General features: G+C 44.3%; 1 protein-coding gene across 2 annotated transcripts in view; it reads right to left on the bottom strand.

The window, feature by feature from the left end:
- Nucleotides 1–21,814, bottom strand: part of LOC146178595 (uncharacterized) — a 483,598-nt gene that overhangs the window by 151,624 nt on the left and 310,160 nt on the right. Inside the window, exon 1 of one of the 2 annotated variants that reach the window (XM_084578393.1) lies at nucleotides 11,999–12,540. The exons of the other annotated variant lie outside the window; for it this stretch is intronic. Coding sequence (XP_084434519.1) covers nucleotides 11,999–12,101 — 103 coding nt within the window. The 5' untranslated portion in view covers nucleotides 12,102–12,540. Of the gene's footprint in view, nucleotides 1–11,998; nucleotides 12,541–21,814 lie in introns of those variants that run through there. 2 annotated transcript variants of the gene reach the window in all.

Raw genomic sequence — 21,814 nt, 5'->3', positions numbered from 1 at the left:
CTCTACAGAGCGATAAATATCTCGTTGCTAAAGAGAAGTAAGTGGGCAATGAACGCACACATCAAGTGGAATGACAAGTTGCTCTTCTCCTGGTCATTTCATTTGTTTTTATGGTAGTTTTAACTCAATTTCGGCGCATGGTATTTTTCTAGCATGTTCATGCATGGTTCAATCGAGAAATGTGCTGACGCCTATTGCTCGGGAGAGAACTGCATTTTCGCCTTTTTTTCCTATGGAGGCAGAGGGGGCGTATTTAACAGATAAGATAAAAGCGCAATGAGAGAGGTTGCAACCGAAAACTGAACGACTCATGAGGTTATTGCACCGCCAACTGAAAGAGGCGCGGCAAATGCGTGTGTTGCTCATATGTGAAAAAAAAAAAAAAGAATTCATTGTTCCGGAGCTCATAATAATGCATTTTACGATTTGAACTGGTCTAAGAAGAATAGGAGGGATTAAACCGAGAAGCTTCCCCTTTTCCTACGTTGCCTGGAAGAAAAAAGTGCTAGGAGATTAGTTTTAAAAGGAGAGGAGTCATGAATTAGGCTTCTTTTCCCCAAGATTTATGAAGTGTGAATTAAGAAATGTTCGCAAAAGGCAAAGAGAGCTCTGCATATTTTGTGAAAATGGGTGCACAGTCTGCTATTGAAGAGTAAGCAAGTCACCTCGAGCATTTATGGGTTCTACGACAAGGCTAAAGCTTACCGTGTTATTTATTATTTACTTTCTATTTATTACAGCAGCGAGATCGAACTTTAGGCTTACTGTGTTTAAGCGGGAGGTTTGATATGAACCTTCAGTTAAATAATGGAGATATCACTGTGTTCTATATTAGCGAATAAAAGAAAATATATCATGCAAAATGTTCGGTTCAGGTTGTGGCAACAATTCCGCCTTTTATAAAATGCGGCTCACAACGCGAAACATTATGTTTAAATTAAACATCGCCAAAGCAGTTGTTAGAACTGGCCATGAAATGCGGCCGTTAGGCTTCTAAATGCACGCCTGGCGCTTAAATTCATTTTAAAACTCGGATATTCCTAGCAACCTCAGTTTTCTAGCAAAACCTCTACTTTGTGGGGTAGATCGGAATACCGCGAGATATCTGACAAGCCCCCGGCCTTTGAGCTATGCACACACAAAAAGATCTGTCGGAGCAGACGCGAACATAGGAAATTGGCGTAAGAACCGAGTGCAGAGCCTGAAACCCTCGCTTCTAAAGCGAAGAGACGACAACTTCATGTTTTTCAAGCAGGCATACTTTGCGTTTGTCACGCTTAGCCAAAGCGGTGGCAATATTTTATATGCTTATACGGTATTTTCAGGATGGGATGGCATAAAATTCAAACATTATTCAAAACAGGCATCTCAGAAAGAGAACACGCAAAAGTTTGAAGCCGAAAAGTAAAAGACCCGAGCAAGATATTGCAACGCGTTTGCAAGAGCGGGTGTAAACCTTGAGGAGGAAAAGTGAAAACGCACAAAATTGATATTGCTATTACAAACGAAATACAATAGCGGACTAAAGAGTTAGAACAAAACAATAAAAGCTGGACAGTACGGAGCAACACATGACAAAACAACGAAAAAGTGAATAAACATTCTTCCTTCATTTGGGAAACGCGCTGGTAAACATAAATAACTGACAGTGGGCAAAGTTATTGGGTGGGAACCAATGCCAGAGGTGTACAGTAACAAGGGACCCTAAAAGGAAAGACGAACGAGAAAGAATGGGATAGAGCCGCCATGTCGGGCAGACGGCAAATTGAAGTCAGGCGGCGGCATAGGCTAGTCAGAGAAATAGCGCGGAACCGGGAGGAACGCCAAGAGGACGAGACCGAGACGAACGAGGTTAAGTACACAACCGGCTGCGAATAACGTGGACGGAGTAGAAGACCAACGAGAAACAAACTAACAAACTAGATCAGCAAAGAATATATTATTTTCGATACCAACTGAATGTAAGAGTCAGAAAAGAGCAAATAAAATAAAAAAAGCAAAATCAGGACTGAAAACTACAACAGCAAGGGAGTACAAACCCGAACTAATGCTAAAAGACGGCGCAAAGGTAAGAGATCAAGGATGTGATGAAAGCAAATACTTGAGGCCTAAATAAATTGCATTTCTAAGCAAAATAATCCAAGTTCTGGCGACGCAATTTAGTGTTCCCAACGAAGGCCTTAAATATATAGTCGGGGAACACAGCGTGCACGTGGAGGTTGCGGGAGAAGCCGCGCCTGGCACATTTGGAATTCGGCTCCGTCGTCCTTGTTGGCTTTTCGTCAAGTCTTAGCCTCAATTTCTCTTATCTTGTCCCGTCTTCCTTCAGAAACCGTAGAATTGTTTACAGCCGCACTTTCGAACCCTGGTCACGTGCAGACATTGGGGTCACGTGCCATGGGTCACGTGCAGACCCATGGCCACAGAGCGCTCTTAGCTCATCTGCCTTCGATATTTTGTTTCCTTTTTTTTACTGGGTCTTTTATAATGTATTCGTCTCTATTACGGTTCCTTTCGCAGCGCTTCCTCCTTGCTGTCCTGCTTTAGGATACGGAAGGGTTGTAGTCTAAGGGAGTCTTGACCAGCCAGGGCGTGCTTAGTTCCAGCAAGGCTAGCGACTCAGTTGAGTATGTAGTAAAGACGGACATAGGAGCTCCACCTCATGAAAATGCGTAAGGAGAGGTTTTGACTGGACTGTGATTCGCAAGGCGACTCCATCATGAGGTTCAGCCTCGATAATAAATTTTTACACAGCAATCCTTATTCAGTTCTCTAGGATTGCTGTACCTACTTCGTTACCTGTTTTCTGCTATATTACACACCTGCATGCTTATGTTAATTCGCGGACTGCTAATGTTTACCTCCGTAGGTTTTTCGACGAGCATAACAAGACTGGAGGAAAAAGAGGGCCTTGGGTGTTGAAACAAAGCATATGAGAACTTGATAATTATTTGTACACGTTACCGAAGTTACGTATAATAGTCATTTATTATTGATACATCTTTTCCTGCAATGCTGATACTGCCCTGGGGCTGTTTTTGAGACTATTTAGGCCAGCATTTTGTACCTTTTCTTCTTTCGTTCCCGCTGAAATTTTATAAATGAAATCGCTGGATTGAATCATTAATTCTGGTTTTAAGGCATAACTAAACATACCCGAACAATTTACGTTAGGTGGTAGCAGGCAGCATTTAAGGCTCGAACATATTTAACAGGCACACTTAACACTACGTGAGACGCTATACATAATTCGGACTTTGACCAGGCGTAAAATGAGCCATCGGCGATGGATTTCATTGTGCTGATAGGGTGACAGGCTTGTCAGCCTGAGAAGTTATGACAAGTGATGAGAATATCTGACACAATCTGAACAATTGTATTTCTACTGAATTTAAGGACGCGGGGTGAAGCCCGACCACGACGGCCAAGTTTCTATGGAGACGAAACGCAAAAGGTACCCATGGTCTGTGATGTGTTACCGCATGTTAAACATTCCCACGTACTCGTAATTTTTCTATAGCACTCGACTGCAACCTTCCTCATTGCCTTAGCCACTTTGGAACCTTAAACCTCTAACAAACAGGACAAACATGGATAGCTGCTCCACTTCGTATTAACCTGTACCGCTCAAGGGCTGGCTCCTCAATAGGAGACCAATTGGAATGCTGAAAACATTTTTCTTTTACATGTTTGTTGCCACTTTTTCGTGCCACTCTCAAAATGTTCACTTACTTTAAAACTCATCGCTATCTTTAATATGTTACCAGCTTAAAACTTATATTCGTGTGACAGACTTTTCTACTATTACTGACTTCTGACTTTGCTTCCCTCCTCAACTTCCCACCCACCTGCACACAGCAGCGCGCAGCAAAGGATTCCTCTGATCCATAAAGTAACGCGTTATTACAGAAACGCGCACATCGCTTTTGTCGCTTTTCAAAGCCGTCCTGAAGTAGGCGGCTTATGGCTTCGCCATATAGCGCAGGGCTTCTTTACCCTGACAGCTGTGTTCGAAATAAATCAAAATGCGCCCTCTGGGTCCCTTTTAGACCGGTATTACGTCCACTTCACGGGATGCGCTTCACAATATTCGGCTGCTGCGCCATTCAAGGAAACTAAAAATAACAACAAAACGGAACTCGCTTAGGAAGCCTTTCAAATTTCTCGACGCCGTTTGCGTACAAGTAAAGGCGGAATATTCTGCGATGAAAAGGCCAACTGCCGTTTCTAATGAAAGCATCATTCAGGTCTTTGAATTTGGGGCTTATATGACATACGCAAGAATTAAGGCAACAATAAGAAGAAACGAGGCGCATTATCTTGTATGTATAAAAAAATGCTGCAAGCGATTTCTTGGTGGCTTTATTGCCAACACAGTGTGAAGTAAGGCTGCCGTAAAAAAAAAAATGGACGACGAATGAATGCAAAAGTAAGACCGGATGTAATAAAGGCAGAGCAATGTGTATTAATGCCCCGTTTTACCTTAGATGTTGGGTGTGGTGAAAAAAAAAAAAAGATATGGGGTACTTAGCTCCGCCTTTAAGGGTATGACGCGATAGCTTAAGCTACCACCTAATGTGTAAAGCCCTGTTTAACTAAGTAATATGAATGTACTGGGTGGCCTAGGGGTAATGTATCTATAACAAATCAGTGGTATAAAAAATTGGAGGCTTATCAAGGTTAAGCCCAGTGGATGCGAAGCATATTAAGCAGCTGCCTCAGTGTGGATGGGCTAAGTAACAAAGACGTGGTTTTAGGTTAATCGTCGCACTTTATTCTTTGCAGCCCGACAAACACACTCTTATGGTCCGTAAATGCATGACTCTTGGTTTGCACGTCACTTACGCATACACGCCCGGCGCAAAGACGCTGGCGCGGTTGCGGGCACAGAGACTGACGCGACGGCGGGCGCGCGCCGCTTCATCCCTGGCGTGACGTCACATATCACGTGATGCAGCGATGGTGGCGCCGCCGACGCGTCGCGCGCGACGGCGCGAACCGAAGCGTGGAGGCCTCCGCCGGGCGACGTCCGACGGCGCGATATGAGGCCCCATCTGCAGCCGGTGTGACGTCATCACGTGACGTCATGTCACGTGACCCCACTTCAGGGTCAATGGCGGCCACCGCCCGGGCGTCGCGCGAAGGCCCAAAACCTACGTTAATATGCTTCGCATAAAACAAACGTAGAAAAGGCAAATTGTATACACCTCTATGGATGGCAGAAATGACGCCGGAAGCTCAAGTCAAAAGAATACGTGCGTTCTGAGCAATGAACACGCCCCGTATGTACTACGTACTCATATTAGAAAGCATATCATAGAAGTCCAGGGATCGTCTTACCCATCATCTGCGGCACCCTTCCCCTAACTGCCTCATCCCTCCCTTTCCTCATATATCCCTAGAAGCGAAACCATGATAATGACATGCCTTTAACGATCAATACAGAATATAGTAGATTTCTAGTCATTTGCGGAAAGCGTCAGTTATACTCTCGTCATGGTACTACATATGGAAAGCATAGCGAGCACAAGACGAGCTCGTTTGACTTTGTTATTTTTGAGCTAATTAAATCTGAGTATTTCGGGTTCAACTACTCCGAAGTTGTCTTGACCCACTGCGCGTGCTTTCAAAAGCAACTCCACAATCCGCGGAAGAGAAACTGCGCGCATGTTGCACGTTACATAAGCCATCCTTTCGCTCCGTCAATAAAGTGAATGGATTTGCACATGAACGAAGGTACAGTGTACTAAAACTGAAATACAATTTTAATAAATAACATGCGTAATTATGTTGCCCTTCAAGAAGCAACGCAATGTCATTTAGTCCCACATTCATTTTGAGGATCGTAGATGATGGAGCGAAGCTCAGAAACACAGGCCGGCTGGTTGGGCAGATCTATAGTGGGCAGAGCGCTTTCTATCCTGAAGAAAGAACGTAGTTCACGCGGTAACTCAGCTGTACTGTCTTTATTACTCCGCTCAATAAAAACAAAAACACGGAGTATTTTTGTATTCCCGAAGGAGTGGTGCGAGCAGAAGCCGGATACGCACCATCGTGGAAGGAATATAGCTCGTGTAAACCCCATTTTCACGCTGCTGCGCTTCGCGCGCTCCCTCGTGGAGGCTATAGCCCGAAACCGGGTAACCGTCTCCTCGTTTTCCTCGTCGTGCGGCCAGCTTCCGCTATGCATAAGTCCCCGTCATTCCGCCAACGACGACACATTGCCTCGGATCGCCTCGTTGGGCGCCTTCCGGCTTCGAGTCAATTGCGCGTGAGCCGTGCGACACCCGCGAGGCACTCGCTTCGGGCTCGTAACTCATTCCGCGAAAGTCGTTTGCCTAAGAACAAGCCCTCGTTTGATAGCGACGCCCAGGGCGGCGGTAGATCCCTCTTGCCTTGCCTCCACCGACCTGTTCCCTCTTCTCTTCTTTCCCTATAGTCCTGCTCTCGCGTGGCGTGTTGTGAGGTTTACAACATCGCAAGCTTCGTACTCTCGCGAGATATATAAACAATACACTTTTGAGAAGTTGCCTTCATGGTTAAGGCGTGGTCCGGATAAGCCTTTTATTTTCCCTCCTCACGAAGAACACCGCAGTTTCCCGAAGCTGCCTATCGATTATAGTTTCCCCAGTACGGTTGGTAATGGCCTCGCGTTCCGTCTATTTATAAGAGAGATGTAACTCTTTAGCTTATTTAGTGAAGAGAAGTACGTTAGCCATCGAAGCCGTCTCTTGCAATGGGGATCTATTTAGGGCTGCTCTCTTCGCGTGCCGCATGCGCGACTAACGCACGATAGTTTGCCCTTATTATTTCAACCTGCCCGGTATACGTGCTGACCTCTTAGCCTGTTAAACGGTCAGTTTGAGCGCTGGCAAAAGCAACAGTCTTGACTCAAATTACTCAGGTGTCCAGCTGAGCGCCGCACTAAGCGCCACCAAAGTAAAATGAGCGGAAATGAACAACGTGTTCGTCGTGCGTGGAAATAACAGCCCAAGTCTCAACAGAAAAACGACGTATCTTTCTGCGTACCCGCCAAGAGAACGAGCTCATGTCCGTCTGCGAGAAAGCAATCAATGGGACGGTGTTTAGTTTTCATTAAAATATTCTGTTCTTGTACTCACGCCGCATTTCTACACTTATATCAAACCGCAAATAAGAGAGTAATGTCTATTTACTTGTGTGTCACATGCGGGCTGTACCATGTTTCCTACAGACGTAAGCAGTGCGGTGGCTCTGGAATAATGTAGACCTCATCGAGTTCTTTATTCTGCTTGAAGGCTAAATGCGAGAGCAATCTTTCATTTTTTTTCCATGAAAATGTACACGCGGCGAGCATACTTTCCTTTTTTTTTTTTCTTAAACATTCCCCTAAAATCCGCGCACACTCAAATTTAAATACACAGAGCCCTAAACGGTCGAAATGAGTCTACAACCCTCCATTATACAGCATGCCTGAAAAACCAGGATGCTAGTTTCTCTAGAAAAGCGAATAGTCAGAAGTACAGAAGCCAAAGTTGTGGCAGGCAGCGTGACCTTAACGGCATGTCGTCTTAAAAGATAATGAAAATCCACAGCAGCAGTCAAAAATCTGTGTTCGAAGCACCATCCTGCTTATCGGTAAACCACAAAGCCTATCCTTCCTGTTTTCACCCATTTCATCACGAGAGCTTTAAAAATAAACACGAGTAGCAGTTTGTTTGCGGGACGACTCCGCGATATCGCTTCTAAAACGAAGCCCCCCCCCCCCCCCCCCCCCCCCCTTCTTCCCCGAGGTGGCGCACAAAACGGCAGCTCCCAACTGGTGTTTACGGGCTTCGAAAGAAAATGAATGTCTGTTTACGAGTACGCTGGTCAAGATCGCCCCGATGGCTGCGCGTGCGTGCGCAGCGGAAGTTGTTCTGAGACCGCGAGTCCAGGTGGGGCGTGCAGAACTGGACGACTCCGGCACCGGCCTGGTTGTAAACACGCGAGAATTGGTCGTGCAGCAGTATAAGCGTGCAGATAACACCAGGCCGCGGCGCTTTTATAACGTATTTGTGTTTTTTCGCCTTTTCTTTTGCAGTTAAACCTACGGCAGCCTATTACGCGTAAAAGCACTGTGCCTATCCCTTAAGTGGCAGTGTATACAGCACCCTCCGTATATAAAACGCACCGAGAGAACAGAACGAAAGAGTGACTTCCAATAGGAACTTGTTCACAGAGTTTGAACAGAATACTACGGTTATGAGACCACCTCTAAAGGTAGCCTCATTATTCTAATAGAGGGCAGCGGTAACTACGATATTGTGACTCAAGAGCAGTGAGCAAAGAAGAGGAGGTGCACTAGCACGCACACCATAAAAGTGATGTACTGTTGAGACATGTCACAAAGCTTATTTGAGGGCTGAATTTAAGAGCTGTAGCTACATTGTGAAGCCTGCCATCTTAATTCGTTGAAAGCCTCTTGCAAAGGCATTCTCGACCCCAAACACTTCTGAAAATATTGTTACTAAATTCTTTGGCATCGACACCACAACCAAAAAGAGAGGAAAATGGAGGGAATGTAATTCTGTTACCAAGTGATCACATCATTTTATGTATATGTTTGAAATTTATAAATCAGTATGAACTCGAGTAAGCATTTTTCATTGCTGACTTTCTCCTTGACATGCAAATCGCCATATAACAAATATGCTTCACACTCGTCGCGGCGCATCTATTTTTCTATATGTGTTATACTGACCACCACACTCGATGTTCACAGCGATTTGTAATAAATGAATTCATGCATTTACATTTGTTTTCACCCCTTATGTACACATTGCGTTCATGAAGATAATTGCTATTTTCCGATAACGTCTTGAATGACTTGCCTAGGACGCCTATTCGCAAGAGTAATAATTCATACCTCAAGAATGACAACCATGCAAGGTTCCCTCAGTTTTGCTCTTCCCAGAGGGGAAAGTGGAATGGGCTGGGTTAAATGTTTCTGCGAAGGCCAGCGGGGATGCAAAAAAGATGTTCGGATCGATCAAATCGATCGTCTCCTCGCTTTGTGATTGCACCATGAAATCATGATCTTCGAAGTGCTTATTGCCACGTATTCTGCGGCGAAATCTTGTGCCCGCTCACTTCTCAGAAACTGTAGTTTGTGGTGCCTTTCAGAAACCCTCAGAAACATCCACTCTTCTAAGGCTTCTGGTAGGAAACATTATGACAGTCACATTAGACGCAAATACTGTTTCTCAAAGACATTTAATAAGTGAACATTACACATACAAAAAATGAACAAAACAACCACAGCTTTTCTAGACGAAATTCTGCAATGAAATTGATAGGATCAGTGCCTGCAGCGTTACAGATACTTCACGCGTCGCTGTTCAGCATTGCCCAATTACATACTGAAGATAGGTAGATGTATTAACCAAGAAAAATTCTCAACAAATAATTTGGTTATTTACCCCAAAACAGACAGCGTATGTAAATATCGTCTAGAAATTCACTGCAGGACAGAGAGTAAAAAAATACTTGCCCTAGAGCATTCTGCTGTGAAGATGTAGTCGCTTGCCGCCTGATTATAACTTATTGAAACCGTAGCCAAAATGAAGGACCACTGTCGCTCACCATACGCGAGAATTTATCATTCTACGTTTGCGCCATATCTGCAGTTTCAACGCGAATGTTCTCATGTACCTATCGTGGATTCCTGAAGGTTGCTGCTTTGATCTGATGAAGACAGTTAAATACACGTCTTAGGAAGGAACAAATTCCTTTTCATATCTAGTAAATATTTTAACAATAATTTTACTATTTTACAAGAGCTATGCTAATATTTCTGAGTCTGGAATTGATTTTATAAAAATTCTCTGAACCTGCAACATCATTATCGCGTGACGAACATTTGCGAGTAATTAGGCTATTTTGAAAACACACACACAAAGGTTTCTGTGGTAAATATTTTTAAGCCCACTTATTCTTGCTTTCCAAAAGAATATGTTCTCCTATGACAAAACAAATTATACAGAAACGCCCATTATAAATCCTTCCCCCTGCACAATCTGCACGTAGGGTTCCCAGTTCACATGCGGTCTTGCTTTTCAGTCTAAATTATGTCACTGTATTCAAGTTTATTCGAAAAGACTTGAGGCTTTCTTATTTCCGTTCCAGATACGTTATATTTGTGATTCTTTACGCCGCTATTAACGTTTGTAGGATAGTTTTAATAGTTTTATGTTATATATATCATAGAAAGCCGTAAATCACCTCCGTTTGGACATGCTGCACTGGACGAGGAATCTGACCGCCTCAGGCACGCCAGAGTCCTCGAATAAAAAAAAAAAAAGATAAGCGAGGTATGCCTGTCGTAATAATAGGCACGTAGAGAACCCGAGTGAGGTTAACTATTGGGAGGGCAAAAGCCAGAAAATGGAAGCAGCGAAGGCATACCGAGAGAAATTGATACGTTAACAGAGAATCTAAAGAAGTCTCGTCCATGTAAGCTTCTTTCCAGGCTTTCCATGAAAGCTTTATTCTTAGGACGTCTCATTATGCCGGAATCGAAAAAGGCCGAGGTAGAACTTGGCTCGCGAGGTCCCTCTAGAACCATCCGTGGTGTTGATGACCGACGGAATGACGGCTCGCTGGTAGCAGCAGCCCTACGGGAGTGAAGCTAGGAACGGGCCGATAGTATATCATTTTAACCGCATAGTGTGTGCGAGGGAACCCGCTATTTGCTTCGGTGACAAACACTAAAGGACCAGCGTCGAAATTTAAGCGTAACAGAAAAGCGGCGCATTCAGAACATATAATACACCAGAAATTGTGATAGGTTATCACGCAACTAGCAATGTGGCCTCGGAAGAAGTAACTCAAATGTCCTAAAGTCAGAATTCAAATATGTTGCGAGGTTATGTGTTTTTAGTGCGCAAAAAAATATTTTTTTTTTCGCATCTATTGTGCATGCCTTGTCGCTTCGGTGTCTCGACAAAAGCTGGCTTCATAGTTCCTATGGCAGTTGTGGCACAAGCGTTGGAATTGATCCCACGACCTCTTCTAATAAGGTTCGACCCTAGATGTTATCTGGGGCTTGAAACCCCATACTTTTATTTCAGGTTTATAACCTTTAACCATATACAATGGGACTAGAACCTTCTCTCTCTAAATTGGCTGGCGCTATTATGTCGCACTTGAGTCACAAAACTTCCGGTACCACTTCCGGAGAACAAATTCCGTGACAGGTTTTGGGGCCAAGAATTCGTCTCATGATCCATATAAAGCTTTCGCCTTTAAAAACGTTGCTGATCTTTTTACTCTGTACAGACTTGCCTCGTGAATACAGCCCCCAATACATGTAAAGCTTTTGCCTTTAAAAAGTAGCTGATCTCCTTACTCTGTATATATATGCGAAGAAATGGTTTCGTTAAAGGACTAGTATAAATACTTTGCGTAGCAATCGTAAACGCATCTAGATTGCATCAAACTATCCGTGCTTTGAACACTGTAGCTGTACCTAATGTCAGTATAAAGGGCGGGTTTCAATTTTTATGGCGAAGATATTATGAAAGTGTTGCGACCAGCTGTATTACTCAGTGAGCAGCACAGCGATATAGGTGTGCCACCTTAAATCTTATCAGTTAGTGCCCAGGCTAAGGTCAGAAGATGATTCCGCGCAATTACCACGAACGCCTGGTACCTTAAACTGCCGACAAATGTGGTGACTCAAGAAAGATCATCCGTTTGCGTTACGATAACACTAGGGGTCTCTTGACAGGTGTGCTTAAACAGCTACCCGCACAGTAACTACAACCCCGTTAATAACTCAGGTGAGGAGAAATTATGTATACAGGAAAAAGACTCGTCGTGATGGACAGAAGATAATTTTTTTAGTTGCGATCAATGTGACGCAGTCTTGACGAGCCTATAAAATTAGGCAGAGGCGCACGCCTTGCGCTTATGAAAAGATTTAAAATTCAAAGACAGAGTCCTGACAGGACTAATTGGTTAAAGCAATACTACTTACGCCTTCTTGCAAGGGCATTCTGGCAGAGCAGCAACAGCACGACGATCCGAAGCGTTGTCGTAAATCCAAAAGGAAACCGCTTTAAGCACGAAAGAGGCTCCATCGTGGCGCACACCGGTAGGCAGATGGGAGGCAGCTCGCAGTTTTTGGCGGACAAGTCAAAGCAAAACACACCTCACTAGCAACTCACTATGTCGAAAACAGTCCGGCATCATTTCGATAAAGCGGAACTCAGAACATAAAACATTTGGTCACTTTTCAGAGTTCATCGAAAGGCGCACAACTGTCTTTTTAGGCGATGCAACAGCATGGCAAATCGAAACGTCTCTGAATCATCCTTGAAGGAGTGTGCTCGACTCTTCACTTCCTAAGTCCAGAAACAACAAAAGTGAGCTTGAGGTGGGCACTCCACAATAGAACAGAATAATGCGCCTAGTCGTACCGAAGGAGAAGGTAGCTGGACACGAAGACGGCGACGAACAGGGCCCACAAAAAACAGAACAGCTTGAGAAGAAGTCTGCCGTGACGTCGTTGCCAAGTCGCAATCCAGTGACAACTGAAATGAGCAGGAGATAGTAGCAATAAAAAAAATGGTCTCTAGCCAATCCAGTAGATAGTGGCTGTAAAGCCAATGACGACGCGGTGCCTGCGAGACGCGGTGCCTGCGAGACGCGATAATAGAGTATACGCGCAGGGGGAAACTCCCAGGTACACCAAAGCGAAGATGCACCTTTCTAACCCAAAAGAGAAATTGTTTCCATCGCTTGTATGCGTTCTTTTTCCGCTGAGAACATACACCTTCTTCTTTAGGACCACGCAGAAGAAGTAACGATACCAGCGCTGACGGCAAGGAAGGAGGCGCAGACGCAAACACTACAGAAGGTGAGTGCCTGGCCGAATGGTTGAGGCGAGCTCACGCACAGGAACAACACGACCGCACCAGCCAAGCGCCGAATGCGCTCTCCGAGTTCGCCGGATGAGTTGTTCGAGGCTGGTGGCGGTGGGCGCGAAAGAAAGGGCGAGGAATGAAGCGCGAGAGGAAAGTGATAGAGAGTGAGAGGGAAAGAGCTCCCACGGAGGAGCATGCGCACATCGATCCCCGCTACAAGCGCTGGACGGATGAGACAAGTAGGTGAGGAGAGTCTGGGCGAGCGTGCGAATTCTGCGTTGCGATGCCGGTTCTGCATTTGTTAAGTTTCCTGGAGTTGTGTAAAATAAAAACGTGTGGTTTCAATATGTGAAAAGAAAAAAAGCTCGCATTTTGCACAAGTGGGCGAAGGGGAAGAGAACGCGATATATAAAAAGGTGAGCTCGAAGCAGCCGATGTACAGGAAACGAAAGGCGGGCATTACAGAACGAGGCTAGCAATTGTTGCTTCGAATGAATGGCCCAGAGAACAACTGCAGAAAAAAAGAAGCGCGAAGATGGCAGGAGAAGGAGTGAGAGAGGAAGGAGGAGCAGAAAGTGAGGCTCATCCTTGCGAGTCTTCCAAACACGTTCGGTGTAAGGACAAGTAGTAATTTCGCGTAAGCGGTTGATCCGTAACGCACCCGTGAGCGTATGACATCGTAGCGAAAGGCGCATGCCGTTTCCTATTGGTTGTCTTTTTCTTACTTCAGTGATTCTCTTCAGCCAGCTGTATAATTCTATTCCTTAATTTACTACCTGTACTTTGCACCTGTAACCTTTAATCAGGTGTTAAGTAATTTAAAGAGACTGGTATATCCGCCTCCTCATTTCTTTTTCTTTTTTTGATGGCGGCCACCAATACGAGTATTATCTGGCTCTATACACCACGTGCATAGATCAGTTTGTTTTCTGAACCATTGTTTTTAGCCTATTCATCTGATCATAACTGCTTAATTTTTTTAAAATCAATTTTTTGCCTGTTTTATTTTATCGGTTTTAATGTCTTTTCACCTTGTGGCGTTTACTGCCTCTGATTAGCGCCGCCACGGTGCGCCTATGTATTTATTGTGTGTTTCCCTTCAATAAAGGATCAGTTGTCAGTGAGCGCTTGTCCGCGTCCTCTTTCTTGCTGATGTCTTTTTAGCGCTTCGTCCATTTTTTAAATGTTGCACAAACTAGCTCAACAAAAACGTCTTCTTTATCAATAGGTTGAATCATCGGTAATTGCCTTTCCTACGAAACCTAACTTAGAGGACCAGTATTCTCACTTATTTTCAATTCCCATACCCTGCTATATCCCATCGTCAGTTTTGTTTAATCAATCGTTTTTTGACTAGCCCATTATGAATTTTCATCACCTGAAGAATAAATCCATGTTACAACGCAGCGCCGACGCAAGCAACAGGTTAAGTTTGTTGAACATCACTTGATCACAACGTTGGTTCAACACCAGAGACTGTCGATAAGTGCCAGCGAGTGCGATTACAAGGTACTCTAAGGCGCCATATATCCTTGATCAATGGGTTGATTATGACTTAAAAAGCCTCGTGTATCTTGAAATATCGATCCATTATAATAAATGTGACTTGACTTCTCCTGTGTGACAAGGTGGGCGCGCAATGACTCGAATGTGGAGCAACCCACTAGAGTTCAGGTTTTTTTTTTTTTTTTTTTTTTGTTTCAGAGCGTAAAATCTACTACCTGGGATGAAAATTCGGATTTCGCCTGGCTGGGTTCGAAAGAAATTGACCTATTTGTGTGTTGGCGTCCGCTGAAACCTGACAAAGGTATTGCCCTTGCCTTTGCTCAAAACCAAATTAAAATATAAAAACATCAGGAAAGAAAAAAAGAAAAGGCGGCGTTAAGGGCGCTGTCGCATCTACTCTCGAGGCAAAGCTTCTGCGTTCCCTTAATGGTTGTACACAATTAATGTGAAGCCTATGCATGAGTACGCGTGTACAGTACGGAACCCTAAAAATAAAAATGATATTGAAAAATTAGAGAAAGTCCAAAATGTAGCGGTCCGTTTTGTTTTATATAATTACAGCCGGAATTTCCATGTGTCAACCACGCAGAAACCGTTAGGATGGGATTCACTACAGAAACGCAGATATATACTTAGACTGGAGTTCTTCCATAATATATTTCATTCTGAAACATATATTGACCGTGTCCCTTATTTATTGCAGTCGGACTATATTTCATCAAAAAAAGGAACACATTTACAAAGCAAAATAAATGAAATGCAGATGAGACTTATAAAAAAGCAAACTTTTTTTACAAAAAATAATAAATGAATGGAATAAGCTGCCCCAAGAAGTCGTTTCATCAAAATCTGAAGAAATGTTTGCCGCAGAGCTGTAGTACGTGCATTTGTGCTTGCTTGTGTGAAATTATGCTGTGTTATACTTTCGGTGTTATGTTCTTTTTTTTTTCCTTGCCAGCATCTAGCGCTGTTTATGGTGCAAATATTTCTCACCCACTGTAAAGCTAAAAGGCGCTGTGGATAATGTTATAAATAAAAATATAAATAAAATAAATAATTTAGGCCGTCCATTTAGTACAACCTCATAAAACTGTGCAAAACTCTGCTTAACAGATCTCTCACTCGGATAACTAGGTTCAATTCATTCTTACGTCCCCATCATAATTTATTTTTCATTTGCACCTTCTTCGTTTTTCCTAGGTTGAGTTTGAATGTCCAGTGAGTAGTGAGACAGTTACTACGTCTTTCATTTTCGACACTAGACGAAATTTTTAAATCATTTTCAGCATGTATTGGCAGCCACGCCTCGGGCTCCGCTGTCGTTAATGAATAATGATGATACCTTGGATCACGGTGTGATTCATAGTCTCGTTTAATTTCCCATTTTTATCAAGTACCTGCTTATGCTGCTCATGATTACTTCTTCAAACATTACTCTATAGGTCAAAGACCACACCTCATTACCTAGGTTAACCTCTATACAGCTATAACCAACCAGATTTCATGTCCTTAGGGTACAGTGCTCGCCCCGTAGTCCGAATGCCCTGAGTATGAGTGCCACAGGAGCCCACCTTAACTTATAATCTTTTGCGATCTGTGAATTACCCCGCTTGCGAAACCTTTCTGGTATTTTAATGCTAATCCAATCCAAGCCTTCTTCGACTTCTTCCTAAACTTTATAACCGTTTTCTTGCATCAGAGTTTTTTGTCTACGGTCCCCAAAGCAGGCGCTGGAAACGACGAAACCGGGTTTTCTGCGACACGGTCTCCTTAACGTTATCGCGTAAAAACAAGCGCAATCTACTGTCCACTCTCTGGTTTAACAAAACGTGACTAAAATATTTATTTCAAATGCTCGCGCACATCAAACGCGCGCCAACTTTTCCAAGCCTTGAACAGTGAATGCCTAACGAGCGCTCTGCATCTTTTGCGGGATTCAATCAAATAATGCGACACCTAGCGACTAAATCAAAGCAATACACTGCGGATACTCCATGATGCAAAACCTTCTGCAAAGCCGGTCCCCCCAAAACCCAGATGCGGTTGATTGGAGGAGTCCAGGTAGTAATAAAAGCTAGAAGATCAGCTCCTCAAGGCAACGTTCGGCTATTATTATATGCACAGTGCCCTTACAAGTCGTCGCCAAAAGGTCATCGCGTTGCGCCAGCTAAAACTAGCCATTACGTTCGCGTGCTTGTAGGCGTGATAATATGAAATCATCGCAAGCAATCGTCTGCAACACGCGGGTACAGTCTCTGACCCGCCTTTATGACAGGACGCATATCGCGATACACATCATATCGACGTCATAACCGCGTCACCTTGCGTACATTGAGCAGGCCACCTGCAGGCAGCCTGATGAGCGACCGACACTTGCGGGTTAGTGTGTTGCCCCGTAAGTCCGTCGGCCTCGTTTCACCCCCCCCCCCCTCCCCCCTTCCCTTCACTCTTCCTCCCGTCGCCAAATTAGTTTACGGCGAGTGGTTCCAGGTGGCGCCGATGGCCGCGCTACCTCAGCGCCGCGTAGCTTACGTAACGGCAATTTACGAGGAGAGCTTTAAGCAACCTATTTTCTTGTCTTCCTGTTTTTGTTTTTATTTTGCATCCTTCATGGCGGTGATGTTAGATAAATGCGGAGCCATGTATGCGCCTAACAGATCAGTAAACAAACACCAGACAGTTTGTTCTGCCCATGCCTTGGGTATGTGTGTGTACGTGCGGGCGGGGGTAACTTGGTAAGGGTGCTGCGCTAATACGCAATTTGCGATAGTACGAGAGCTCTCGCTCGTTGGCCAGTAGCACAGCCGACCGTAAATGGCGCCCATAACTCTCGGGAGCTTGGCCGTCATATGCTTTAGGGTTGGCGCAGCACTTTTGGGCGAGCGAAGCTGTGAGAGAGAGGGAGAGAGAGTGAACAAAAAGGCTGTGTACTGGCTTCCGGGTTTCTACGCATTGTGCCCGAGTGCCAGTAGTGCCTGCTCCTCGTCTACGTTTACTTCTCAATGCTCAAGCACCTATGAGGGCCCGCTGTCGCGTCATACCCATACAACAGTGCCTAAGTCCACCTGTAATTTCTTTGTGATCACGTAAAGGACCCTATCTTTGTAGAAGTGATTTCCCATAACATGATTCACGCATCTGAAACAGACGCAAAGCTTCCAAAGTGGCGTGCGGAAACTAAGGGATTTGTTTCTCCACAGTCAAGGGTGCTCGATAGAAAGCGGTCTCAAACGATTCTTCATTTCTCGTGCTGTAAAATAGCCGTTATGTCGACTGCAACACCGGCCCGACTGATCAGGGCTCTTTTAATGCCGCAGCTATGTACAAGACGTAAATATTGGTCAAATATTTAGGGGAATCCCCCAAGGTGGAGTAGAATTGTAATAAGGGAGTAATTACTCATTGCTGCGCTTGGGTGGATGCAATGAGTAATCACTCCCTTATTACAAGACGTAAATATATAACAACGGTAGCATTTTGCACGTAAAACACGGAAGCAGCCATTCCACCCTTTGTCCAACTGCACTCACTCATGCACCCTGGTAGCCCAATGCACACACCTTGCACACACTCCTGCATTCAAGCGTATAATATGTGATATGAACTGGAAGGAAGTAGGGTTCATGAGTGTGCGTGCTGAAGAACATTTTGAATCTCCAGTGTTCGTTATGACTTTTACATTTTACAATCACCATAAAACCCATCTAAACAAATTCACTGTGCACCAGTTGGCACTTTCCCCTCCATAGTTTATGGGCATTATGGTGATTGGTCAACAATAATAACAAACATTACAGACACTATGACACGGTGAGCTCAAAATATAACTCCTCAGCCACAACGAAATACCGCAGCGTAAGCATTCAGAACGCGATGTGTGCTACTAAAATGATGATTATGAGATTCCATATGTAGTCTGATTAGAAGCCTACTCTGCATTTCGCGTGCACATAGCTTCGCGGCACAACCTTTTTACTGCTGGGGACATCACACTCCTTTCTGCAGTTCACGCAGAGGCAGCTCAATTCGCATCCCGCTTATTCGCAATACCGACTACTGGCAGCGACAGAGATACCTGGCATCGGAACGCAAAGGCCATTCCTTCCCTCACGGACCTGCCAGATCGGACTGCCTAATGGGAATTCCGAGGCAGGCAGTTGTTGCCGGAAGGTATGACAATTGCCATGACTACTTCATCGGTTGCATCCATCGACGGCGGCGACTGTCGTGTTCGCCCGCTGATGGCAGCCTGAGCAGAGAGCATTGCGTCGACTCTGTTTGACTAAAACCTTGCAGCACTGCATAAATTATGGGAAACCGAAACAGCACTCAGAACACTCGCTATATGTGTTTAGAGTGACACACACACAAAGCGTGACAGGGGTTAAAGAGTCTACGACTCCTATAGGCTGGTACTGATTTCAGTTTCCGTCTGGGTTGCTAGCGATTCCCGGGAGAAACAGTTACTCAAGCCATATTGGACATATAGGCATGAACAGTCAACATTTACATCATCGCAGGAAACCAAAATATATAAATTATATGGGATCACGCGTGAGGAGGTTTCAGTAACAGGGTCAAGCTAGGTCCGCAATGCTGCCCATTGTCGACGGCGAACGCGTGTATGTTTGGACACAAAGCTATTTGAATTCAATATAATAAGGTTTATAACTATTGCAGGACGTTAAAGAGCACCAGTTAGCAGCATGTCATAGGCCCTGTTTAAAGAAAGTAACAAATTATGCGCCTTTAAATCTGATTACACTACTGCGAACGTGCCTCAAATGAATATGTAAAGGTCGTCAATACCTTGTGTCCGTAGCACGGAAAATATATCGGAAGCTAAAAACACCTGAAAGTCTGAGAGTTTCATTTTATCCTCAGTGTTTGGCACGCAAGCCTTGAGGCAACAGACTGAAAAAACGTATTCTTGATAATATTGTACTAGTATAAATGGTGTCATTTAAATGATTATTTAATGATCGTCAACCTTTTCGCACGCTCGTTTCACATATCGAAAATTGTTGTGAGATAGGTATCTCGTAATAGTGTTATTGTTTATGCGTAAACTAAACATCTCCAAAGCTGTAGAATGCTTTAATATGTTGCTGTGTTCAGTTTAGTTACATTCGTAACACACTATATTTGATTTTTAGCTCGGCCAGACAAGCACAGGAAGGAAAGAAGGTGACAGGCGAGAGCTCCCTGTTGTGCCAACTTCTTTCCTTCGTATGTTTGTTTGTTTGCGCTCATAAGAAATACCAGTAATGTGACACCTATCTTCCAAAAACTTCTTCATAATACACAACTCTTAAGGTTTTCTTACAAACAATGAAGCCTGTTTCTATCAATAAATTGGAAACCATCGCCCAATTACGAATAATTTTCACCTCAGGACATAATTCCACACTCGGCTTCTTGCTGCTTCCTTTCGGTAGCTGTAGTTTCGATACCACTGCACACTATTGACTAAAACACGGCATTCCACTTTACCAAGATTGAGACTATCACAGAATGGAAACAAAGGGCGCGAAATGTTTTACTGGAAGTGCAAGCAGATAAGAGGAACAGAACAAAAAACCGAGCCAGACACGACACAGTTTATATTTTGCGGCACTAAGCGAGGCCCCTCACTATAAAAGAGGGCGTCAGGTGAAAAGGGATAAATCGAATTGTTCACGCCGTTGGAACAAAGTCTGGCAAGCACGCGCGCTTCTAGGTAAACAAGTAAGGCTCACAGAATACATTTCTGTCACCAATCCAGCGCATCGTTGTCAAATGTGAAACTAACCTGACAATGACCCGCTGTTTTTCATATTTCATTAATTTCTCGCAGAGAATAAGTCCTATGCGTTTTGTTCGTACGCCGAAGTTGGTCAACGCCAGCCTGCTTTATAATTAGATCAAGTAATACTCTTGTTTGGGCTAGTTGGTTCATCTTTGAAAGGTTACGTATACTTGCGGGAAGAAGACGGGACACAAAAAAGGCACTAATACGACATGTACGGAGCGCTCCGTACATGTCGTATGTGCGCCTTTTTTGTGTCGCGTCTTCTTCGCGCAAGTATACGTAACCTTATAATTAGATGTATTCGATTTTTTGATTCCAGCGATGTACTACACATGACCATTCTGAATGCCGGAGGCAATGCGGAGATAAATGAGTGAGATATTAGGTACTGATGCATTGCAATAATTGAAGGGCTGGTATTTTTGATTGTACTGACAACGAAGAACAGGGTTTTATACCTTGCATTAAAAATATTTAGACCAGAGAAACGACGTTTGATATTAGCTTCCTTAGGCCGGGGACTAACGTATATATTATTTACCCTCGCCGAGGTGGTGCAGTGGTTGTGGCGCCCAGTTGCTGTGTCCAAGCTAGCGGCATCGAATCCCGGCCGGTACGGACGCTTTTCGATGGAGGCGAAAAGCATGACGCCCGTGTACTGTGCGGTGTCATTGCATGTTAAAGAACCCCAGGTTGTCGAAAGTCGGGGAGCTCTCTTACAGAAGCTAAGATTCTGGGCACTTGGACGACATCATCATCAGAAAGCAAAGCCGTGAAGGCGCTCCGGATTGAGTTATAGACTTTAAGTGTACGCCGTCTACCGCCTATTACTACAGATCTCTGGCCATGTGGCAAACTCCTTTCCTTGCCAATCTTTCTTTCCTTTTTCTCCCTTTGTTCCCCTCCCCACATGTAGGGTAGCCCACTGGGCATAGCCCAGTTAACCTCCCTGCATTTCTATTCTCCCCCTCTCTCTCTCTCTCTCTCTCTCTCTCTCTCTCTCTCTCTCTCTCTCTCTCTCTCTCTCTCTCTCTCTCTCTCTCCTGCTCTCCTACGGCGTCTATTATAGTTCGAGTCGCTTATTTTGACTTGTTTCTGAAACGACAACATTGCCCGAAAAGGTATGGAGTGTCTTACAAAGTTGTGACACGCAAATAGTTTTCTCTTGAGGTTGCTTGTGAGAAAAGTTTGCACTAAATTTACACAGATCATGCTGAATTTTTTTTTCGAGATAAGCTGGCTAAAGAGAAGTTAATGTTTGGCTTGCTGTTTATGAATTTTAAAGTGCCAGCTAAGTTTGAGAGATGCCGTAATGGAGTGCTCCGGAAATGTCCAAAACCTGCTGTTCAATAACGCGCACTGATATTGCGCACTGCACAGGCGCTTTGCTTTCTGCCTCGGGGAAAAGCTGCCTCCACGTAACGGATTCGATATCGCGTCCTTGGGCTCAGTAGTCGAGACACTTAACGATTGAACTACCACGACGGGTCTAACGGGAAGTTAGGTTAGGTTCGTAAGGCAGCGCTAGTCTTCCGCATCATGACATCATCGCACAAACACATTAAACGACAAAATATGTTGACCGATTTCGACCTTTGTAGAATACCTACAAGCTGACCTATTTATGTAG

Source organism: Amblyomma maculatum, chromosome 9, assembly GCF_055883805.1.
Source record: "Amblyomma maculatum isolate TAMU_Amacu chromosome 9, ASM5588380v1, whole genome shotgun sequence".
NCBI classification, from domain to species: Eukaryota; Metazoa; Arthropoda; class Arachnida; order Ixodida; family Ixodidae; genus Amblyomma; species Amblyomma maculatum.
This window is presented reverse-complemented; position numbering and strand designations above follow the sequence as displayed.